This window comes from Octopus bimaculoides, chromosome 11, assembly GCF_046866305.1.
Source record: "Octopus bimaculoides isolate indiv1 chromosome 11, ASM4686630v1, whole genome shotgun sequence".
Lineage (NCBI taxonomy): Eukaryota > Metazoa > Mollusca > Cephalopoda > Octopoda > Octopodidae > Octopus > Octopus bimaculoides.
In genome coordinates, this window is record NC_142938.1 from 10,085,407 (window position 1) to 10,095,406 (window position 10,000).

General features: G+C 37.4%; 1 protein-coding gene across 2 annotated transcripts in view; it reads right to left on the reverse strand.

Moving 5' to 3' along the window:
- LOC106870489 (dynein axonemal heavy chain 7) overlaps positions 1 to 10,000 on the reverse strand; it is a 255,489-nt gene that overhangs the window by 147,607 nt on the left and 97,882 nt on the right. For both annotated transcript variants that reach the window (XM_089359464.1, XM_089359463.1), the window contains 6 exons: positions 8,433 to 8,571; positions 7,175 to 7,341; positions 6,197 to 6,389; positions 3,395 to 3,600; positions 2,977 to 3,051; positions 283 to 361 (listed from right to left, as the gene is read on the reverse strand). In XM_089359464.1, coding sequence (XP_089215590.1) covers positions 283 to 361; positions 2,977 to 3,051; positions 3,395 to 3,600; positions 6,197 to 6,389; positions 7,175 to 7,341; positions 8,433 to 8,571 — 859 coding nt within the window. The remainder of the gene's footprint in view (positions 1 to 282; positions 362 to 2,976; positions 3,052 to 3,394; positions 3,601 to 6,196; positions 6,390 to 7,174; positions 7,342 to 8,432; positions 8,572 to 10,000) is intronic.

Sequence of the window (10,000 nt, forward strand, 5' to 3'; positions counted from 1 at the left end):
GTGTGTGTGTGTGTGTGTGTGTGTGTGTGTGTGTGTGTGTGTGTGTTCCCCCAACATCACTTGACAACCGATGCTGGTGTGTTTACGATGATGATGACAAGGATGATGATGATGATGATGATGATAAGAATGATGATGATGATGACAAGAACAACATTAGTGATGATGATGGTGATGATAATGACGACAATGATGACAATGATGATGATGATGATGACAACAACTTTCAGACTGATGATAGTAATGTATGAGAGTGATCTATAACCATTTTTGTTTTTTTACCTTATCTTCTGTAGTAAGGTGATTAAACACCAAATCAAAATTTTCCTTGAATGTCTCTTTTACTAATCTCTGGCACATTCTAAAAAAAGAGAAAAAAAAAAAACATTTAAAGTCATTAAGCCAGGTAAGTCAATCAGCACCACAGCTACCTGCCTACTGGACACCTTACAGTTCTCGTTTCCTGGTTTGTTGAATTGATAAACCAATTAGACATTAATAATTAGCTGTAGGAGTGGCTGTGTGGTAAGTAGCTCGCTTACCAACCACGTGGTTCTGGGTTCAGTCCCACTGCGTGGCACCTTGGGTAAGTGTCTTCTACTATAGCCTTGGGCTGACCAAAGCCTTGTGAGTGGATTTGGTAGATAAAAACTGAAAGAAGCCCATCGTGTATATATAGATTTAGACAGTTAAACAGACACAGCATGGTGAACATTATGATAGGAACTTACAACTAAATAACCTGGATTCATTAGAATGAAGTGTCTTGGACACAGACACAGTCCAATGAACTATACTACACTGTGATATCTCTTTACAGCTAGATAGACAGGGCTGTTGACAGTCAATTCTCAACAGGGACACAACACTAACTATACCACATTGTGGTACCTACTTACAGCTAGGTAGACTGAACTATTGACAGTTAATTATTTTGATCAAGGGCACAGTGTAATAACTATACCACATTGTGGTACCTACTTACAGCTAGGTAGACTGAACTATTGACAGTTAATTATTTTGATCAAGGGCACAGTATAATAACTATACCACATTGTGGTACCTACTTACAGCTAGGTAGACTGAACTATTGACAGTTAATTATTTTGATCAAGGGCACAGTGTAATAACTATACCACATTGTGGTACCTACTTACAGCTAAGTAGACTGAACTATTGACAGTTAATTATTTTGATCAAGGGCACAGTATAATAACTATACCACATTGTGGTACCTACTTACAGCTAGGTAGACTGAACTATTGACAGTTAATTATTTTGATCAAGGGCACAGTGTAATAACTATACCATATTGTGGTACCTACTTACAGCTAGGTAGACTGAACTATTGACAGTTAATTATTTTGATCAAGGGCACAGTGTAATAACTATACCATATTGTGGTACCTACTTACAGCTAGGTAGACTGAACTATTGACAGTTAATTATTTTGATCAAGGGCACAGTATAATAACTATACCATATTGTGGTACCTACTTACAGCTAGGTAGACTGAACTATTGACAGTTAATTATTTTGATCAAGGGCACAGTGTAATAACTATACCATATTGTGGTACCTACTTACAGCTAGGTAGACTGAACTATTGACAGTTAATTATTTTGATCAAGGGCACAGTGTAATAACTATACCACATTGTGGTACCTACTTACAGCTAGGTAGACTGAACTATTGACAGTTAATTATTTTGATCAAGGGCACAGTGTAATAACTATACCACATTGTGGTACCTACTTACAGCTAGGTAGACTGAACTATTGACAGTTAATTATTTTGATCAAGGGCACAGTGTAATAACTATACCACATTGTGGTACCTACTTACAGCTAGGTAGACTGAACTATTGACAGTTAATTATTTTGATCAAGGGCACAGTATAATAACTATACCACATTGTGGTACCTACTTACAGCTAGGTAGACTGAACTATTGACAGTTAATTATTTTGATCAAGGGCACAGTGTAATAACTATACCACATTGTGGTACCTACTTACAGCTAGGTAGACTGGGCTGTTGACACTTAAGTCTCTAGGACATAGACACAGTCCAATGACTGTACTATATTATGTTACCTAGTTACAGCTGGATGAATTCAACTATTGGCAGTTAAGTGTTTTGTTCATAAATACACAAAAGCAAATGATACCTATAGAGCTAGACAGATCAGCCTATATAAGGTTCAGTGCTTGGGTCATAGATTCAATACAGTGAACTATAAAGCATAGTCATACTTATATCAGCTCGGTAGGCTGCACTGTTAGCAGATAGGTGTGTTGGTCATGGACATAGTTTAGTGAAGTTATACTTTACTGCAGTATCTACCTACTTAAATGCTAGGTGGACTAGGTCATTGATAGCTAATTATCTTTGCTATATAGACACAACACACTTCTTTGCCAGATCACAAAATACTGATGTAGTTTGTTACCCTCTCATCTGAGTAGCCACAACACTTTTCATCTTTTATTTTTTTTACTTGTTTCACTTATTTAACTGTGACCTAGCTGGAGCACACCCTTGAAAGGTCTTAGTCAAACGAATTGACCCCAGTACTTACGTTTTTAAGTTTTATATTTATTCTATCGGTCTCTTTTGCCAAACCACTATGTTAAGGAAACATAAACAAACAAACACTGGTTGTCAAGTGGCAAGGGGAGACAAACACAGACACAAAGACACGCATATATACTATGGGCTTCGATACAGTTTCTCCCTATCAAATTCACTCAGAAGGTAAGGCATTGGCTGGTCTGGTGCTATAATAGAAAACACCTTGCCCGAGATGCTGTGCAGTAGGACTGAACCCCAAATCATGTGGTTGAGAAGCAAACTTCTCAACCACACAGCCATGCCAGTGCTTCTCCCTTTTCTTCTGCAGAACAGTTATTTCTAATAGATGGCACTTCTGCAACACTCCATGTGTTATTTGCTTTCGTCTTATTAGTGTACTTACTTGAAAAGCCATTCTCGATCACTGTCATCAATTAATCTGTCGTAAAACACTCGCATTATTTCATGTACCCACAATCTAGAAAACAAGAAAAAAAAACAAAATAAAAAATATTAAATTTAAATTTTAAATATGTTAATTTCAAATTGAAGATTCACCAGTTAACTTACAAGATGTGGAATTTTTGAGAGCAGAGTGGGTGTTGGAAAAGATGTCAGATGATAGAGACAGAGAGGCAGAAACAAGTACCTTGCTGTAGAGGAGGTACATGGTTACTTGGCAAGAGAGAGATAGAGATGGGGGGGGGGAACAAAGAGAGAGAGAGGAATGTATTTAATGTTAGATCTGGTGAACCAGAGAGCAAAGAATGATAACCAGAACAACACAGACAGACAGAAACCAGTCTTAGGGATCAATATACCTGATAAACATTTTCTTGTTTTCAAGTTCTATCTTCTTGATGAGGCACACTCCATATATGACTCTAGAGAAATCTCGCAGGTTGAAGACATAGTGTGACTTAGCTGGAGTTGGTAACAAATGAATCATAGCATTCTTATAAACCTCCATGGTCGCACTGACAGCCATGTTTCCAATCCCAAGATATTCAGTGCCAAACTCTTCTGCCTGTAGTGAAGGAAAAAAAAAAAAGTTAATGAACTAGGTGCAGGTGTGACCATGTGGTAAGGAGTTTGCTTCCCAGCCATATGGTTCCAGGTTCAGTCCCACTGCATGGCACCTTGAGCAAGTGCCTTCTACTATGGTCTCAGGCCAACCAAAGCCTTGTGGGTGGATTTGATAGACCAAAACTGAAAGAAGTTTATTGTAAATATAAGTGTGTGCATGTGTGTCTTAACCATTAAGCAAACTAAGCACGTGCTTAGGGCATCAAGGGAAGGAGGGGGGCACCACAGAAATGGTAAATGGTTTATGGCACAAAAGAAATCACTTTACACTTGCTAAAATAATATTCGGGATGCCTTTATCTCTACTAAGTATAGATGCAGATGTGTTACCTAAGATTAATTTTGAGGAACTGATCAAAGACTTTGCAATTCAAAAAAGTAGGAGGAAACTTTTCAAATATAAATAAAGTGGAAGTATACAAAAATAAACATTGTTTTCCCTCTTACTGTTTTCTTTCGTTTTGAAAAAAAAAAAATTATTTTATGGTTTGTTATTGTTTATATTTTGAACTACATAATCTTTTATGGGGGCATCTGAAGAATTGGTATGAAATGTAAGAGAGGGAGCCATGATGACAAAGAAGCAGGATGGCCAGTAGTGAGCAGTTTCCAAGAATATCTACCCACCTCAGTGAAACTGAGCTCCTACACGCCTCTAGATACTCTCCTCATCTCCCTAACTGTTGCTCTTCCATCAAATCCCTTTTCTTACGACCCAGGAAGACATTGCTTTTGTGGGCAACAGCTGGTGCGTCTTTCCAAGTGATGTGAAAATTGTATGATGCTAATGTACAAAGTGTGGCATTTGCAGCGCATTGAGTTAAGTGAACATGCGTGAAAGCTCAAAACTATGTGATGTGTTTGGATCGCTGGATGTCCATGACAATGACACATGGGCGATGGGGAAGAAGTAGCATGAAAGATGGAAGACTGCACTGAGACATGGGCATGTGATGCGAATGAAGGATGACAGTTGAGCGATGAAGTGTCAAGCAATCCAAGTGGAAGGATCCAGTTGATATGGTAAAAATAGATATAAAATGATACACACACACACACACACACACACACACACACAATCACAATCATTCACTGCTATAATCAATGCTGCTTCAGTAAACAGATATCAACCAAATATCACTGTTGTGACATTTCCAAATCAAAACACATACAGTATAAATATATATCAATTACATTACATATCTATATATTTCTCACTTTGAACTGTCTATATCACTTTCTCTGTCTCTCTCTCTGTATACACACACACACACACACACACACACACACACACACACACACACACAGTAAGAAATTATAGATATTAAATTATATACATTAAAAAGCCTCACTGTGTGTCAAATAAGAATGTAAACATATTCTTTCAATGTTGCAGATGTGAAGGAAGAAGAGTTAGAGAATCTCCTGAAAGGCTGTTTTCGCAGTTTGCTGGCTGCTCCTCAGAGGATTTAGAAGTAAATCCTTATATTTAATAAGTTTTATTTCATATTCTATATGGCGTTTAAAATCCATGCTTGTGATTTGTAGCATAAGTACAAGTATTTTGTTTGTATATTCCCAAACAGCATTAGTCTTTATTTTTTAAGGTTGTTTGATGCATTCAGAAGTAGTGATCCTACTTTCAGCCGTTGAAACCATACTGTTATATGACAGGCAACTGATGTGGGGAGTCCCTGGATGTGTTAAACATGTTTCTGTTTCACGTTAGGAAGGGCATCCAGCTGTAGAAACTCTGCCAAATTAGATTGGAGCCTGGTGTTGCCATCCGGTTTCACCAGTCCTCAGTCAAATCGTCCAACCCATGCTAGCATGGAAGGCAGACGTTAAACGATGATGATGATGATGATGATGATTAATGTCTCTGTTCGTTGTTGCTGCCCTGTGAAATATTTTTTTCCTTAGGTTGTTTGGATATTTGAAAGAATGTTATATGTGCCAGATATAAATTTTTTTTAATTGGAATATACAATTTCCAAAATAGTTTAAGATCAGAAAGCTGTTACATCATCATCATCATCATCATCATCGTCGTCATCGTTGTTTAGCGTCCGCTTTCCATGCTAGCATGGGTTGGACGATTTGACTGAGGACTGGTGAAACTAGATGGCTACACCAGGCTCCAATCTGATCTGGCAGAGTTTCTACAGCTGGATGCCCTTCCTAACGCCAACCACTCCGAGAGTGTAGTGGGTGCTTTTACGTGCCACCGGCACGAAGGCCAGTCAGGCGGTACCGGCAACGGCCACGCTCGAAATGGTGTATTTTACGTGCCACCTGCACAGGAGCCAGTCCAGTGGCACTGGCAGCGGTCTCGCGTGAATGTCTTTTCACGTGCCACTGGCACAGTTGACATAAATCATTGTTATCATTGCTGTTACTATCATTTTAGCATTTATATTGACATGTTTGCATGGGTCAGACAGAATTTGTGGAGGCTGATTTTTTTTCTGTGGTCAAAAATCAAAAAATAAAGAAGGAAAAGAAGAGAAAAGAGGCAAAATGAGGTGTCAACTTACTCGGAGGTATGTGGACATCAGTGTTGAAAATATTCTCACCATCGAATCCTCGCTGAATGGATTCATTGCGACAATGTTGAAATGACGTAGAAACCTTGGGGTAACATCACAGCGAGCACCACCTGGAGGACCCATGGCAGCGAGAAACTGGATATCTTTTAGGATAAGTTTAGAAGTATCTTTCAGATCATACCTGTAAGAAATTAAAGTAGGCTCTATATCACATTCACGACTGACACTATTTGGCATTCACCATGGTGACAGGCCAAATTCAGTACTGACCAATAACACAATCAGAACTTGTGATCATTCTAGACCTGTTGACCACACTGCCCCTGCTCCCTGCTAATCAATCCCTTTATGCCACCCTGATCACCTGGCCATGCTGGAACTTTCACAGAAAGTAAAATAAATGAATAAACAAATGAGTAAAGCAAATGAAATTAAAATGCAATGCAAAAAAGCTTTCAAATGCATGGTTTTCTGGTAAGAAGCATGCATCCCAATAACATGATTCCGGGATCAGTCCCACTGTGTGGCACCTTGGGCAAGAGTCTTCTACTATAGCCTTGGGCTGACCAAAGCCTTGCAAGTGGATTTGGTAGAGGGAAACCGAAAGAAGATCATCATGTATATATATATATATATATATATATATATATATATATATATATATAATGTATACATTTATGTGTGTGTGTGTGTCTAAGTCTGTGTTTGTCCTCACCACCATCGCTTGTCAACCGATGTCAGTATGTTTATTCCCCCATAACTTAGCAGTTTGGCAAAAGATGCCGATGGAATAAGTACTAAGCTAATAAAGAATAAGGCCTGGGGGTCGATTTCTTTGACTAAAAGCCTTTAAGGCAGTGATCCAGCATGGCTACAGTCAAATGGCTGAAACAAACAAAAAAAAAAAGGCATAGAAAAACATATAAATAAGTGCTATTACTCCTTCTATGAGGGTTTCAATCTCACCAATGTCCATGGTCAAAAAACTGTCGCAGTAGTTCAATAGGGGGTTGAGCTCCATACACTTCTTTAGCGGGCATGTTCATATCGTCAACAAATATGATGGCTGTTTTACCAATTAGTGGGCCAAACACTCCTCTCCTTCTCTTGGCAAGACTTGTCATGATAATGGTCTGTTGGATAATAATAACAGTAACAATAATATTAATAATATTAATAATAATAATAATATTAATAATAATAATAATAATAATAATACCAAAATGGGCTGATTCCTACCTAGCTCAGATACCAGGAACCCCACAAAATGATGGAAATTCAAAAGAACTGCCCATATCCTGTGTAAAATACTGTCTATGTAATCTCAAATTTTGAAACAAACTCGTAAGTTTCTTATGTTTTCTTAAACATTCGCTAGAACAATACTGTGTGCAAATCCAAATATATGACACCCTAGGCATAAAACCAGCATGAACTTCTAACTTGTTGTCTCTTGAGGTCTCTGGGTGAGACTTGGAGTCAATTTGTACAAATGCAAGGCAAAAGTCAAACATATAATAATAATAATAATAATAATAACAATAATCTTTTCTATTATAGGCACAAGGCCTGAAATTTTGTGGGGAGGGGCTTGTCGATTACAGAAAATATTAAGAAAAAATATACACATCATTGTTTTGATTCTCACTGTTCACCATGCATATAGTGATTTATTACCAGTTAGAAAATATCAGCACAGATCAGTAAACACTTTCTTCACTAAAGTTATAAAAAAAGTGATTAGATTCTAGTTAGATTCATTAGTTTGGGGCGCCTTTGGTTGATGATACACAACAATGTCAAAACACCAGCTGTCCCAGAATCCCTTGTGCTAATAAACTAGGTGTTTTATGAACACGCATTTGTCTGACAGGAGAAATTATTTTCCATTGACAAGCTACAACAGTGATTAGAATATTCCCATTCGAATCTGCTGAAATGAATTACAAATGGAAAAAGTATATTAGTTGAAAAACAAAGAAGGACATCTGGCTGTAGAATGATGAATCAATAAGTCTCGTCCAACCCATGCCAGCATAGAAAAATCAGACATAAAAACAATGACAACTATGACAATGGTAGTGGTGGTGGTAGTGAGGATGATGGTAGTGACAATACAAATTTCAGAATGATGATGATGACAACAAATTCAATCATCATCATCATTATGAAATTTCAAATGGTTAAAAAAACAAGAAATTTAATCATTTTTTCTCGGTCTCACCTGAACTTGATTGGCAGAAGTTTGAGCAGAGAAGTTCAGAAAAGTCGGAATGTATTTCTCTTTTGAAATTCCTTTCATCAGCTTATCTTGGACATAAGAGCTCTTCCCTGTCCCCGTAGGGCCAACGAATAATATTGGCCTGGAAGAAAAAGACAAGTTAAAACAAAAAAAAAAAAATGATCAAAACCCCAAAATATAAGATTATAATTTATTCAAATATTAAGCTCATCATTTAGGATAAAAGACATTTTTTAAATATTTACACTTACAAAAGCCATAGGCATGGCTGTGTGGCTAAGAGGTCTGCTTCTCAACCAAGTGGCTTCAAGTTCAGTCCTGCTATTGTGTGGTAACTTGTGAAAGTGTCTTCCACTATAGTTTAGACAGACCAGTGCCTTGTCAGTGCATTTGGAAGTTTGTTACATATATATATATATATATATATATATATATATATATATATATATATATATATATATATAACCGCTAAGCAGTTTTCCCTCTGAGCTAACATTTCTTATTTCTTTACTACCCACAAGGAGCTACACACAGAGGGGACAAACAAGGACAGACAAATGAATTAAATACCGCTAAGCATTTCGCCTGGAGTGCTAACGTTTCTGCCAGCTCGCCGCCTTATAGTGGGGTGTAATATTGAAGGATATTATATTAAGTAGGTGTTTTGCTGAAGGGGTGATTATATGGCTTGCCCATTTTTTTCAAACAAAGTGCCATATAGTGGTTGTGAATTAAACCTGTGACCCACACAACTATGCTCAGGCAGTTTGAAATCACACCTTCCAAGTTTGAGTCATACCAACTCATAAGGGGCAGTTTCCTAGTTTCCGTGGCATATAGATTCCCCACCTGGATAGGACGCTGGTCTGTTGCAGGATTACTCATTTTTGCCAACTGTGTGGACTGGAGTAATGTGAAATGAAGTGTTTTGCTCAAGAACACAAAACGTCACTCAGTCCAGGAATGGAAACCACAATCTTACAATCATGAGTCCAACAACCTAACCACTAAGCCACTCACCTCTACGGTTTTAATCACACAGCCATATATATTTATTCTTGAAGAGATCTACTCTACTGTCTAATTCCAAAATAGCAGGCTGGTAAATCAGTTCCATTGTCTTTATAGAGTTAATCTCTTCCAGAGAATTTCAGTAACACAAAGACAGAATTATACCAAACACTTAGAATCTACTGCTGTAATCTGTAAAAGGAATTGTTTAAATTTCTATTCTGTGCTGGGTCTGTTGAACATTTATAGAATTATATTCACAGATGTTTTTCTCAAAGACTTATAGAATAGCATAAATCTTCTGTGAGGGCATGGAACTTATTTATTATTATGACAAATAATGTAAATATGCTTCAGATGCTTTCAGTTAAATCAACATACATTGGGATTCTGTCAATTTCCAGTACATATCACAATGAAAATAAGGAGGAGAAAAAATGTGAGATGGATGGGTAGGAGGGTTTAAATCTCCGTTTCACTTTTTTTTTCTTTTTTTTTTTTTTTTGACATATGTCCCTTAAGGTTGCTGAGTAAGTAGT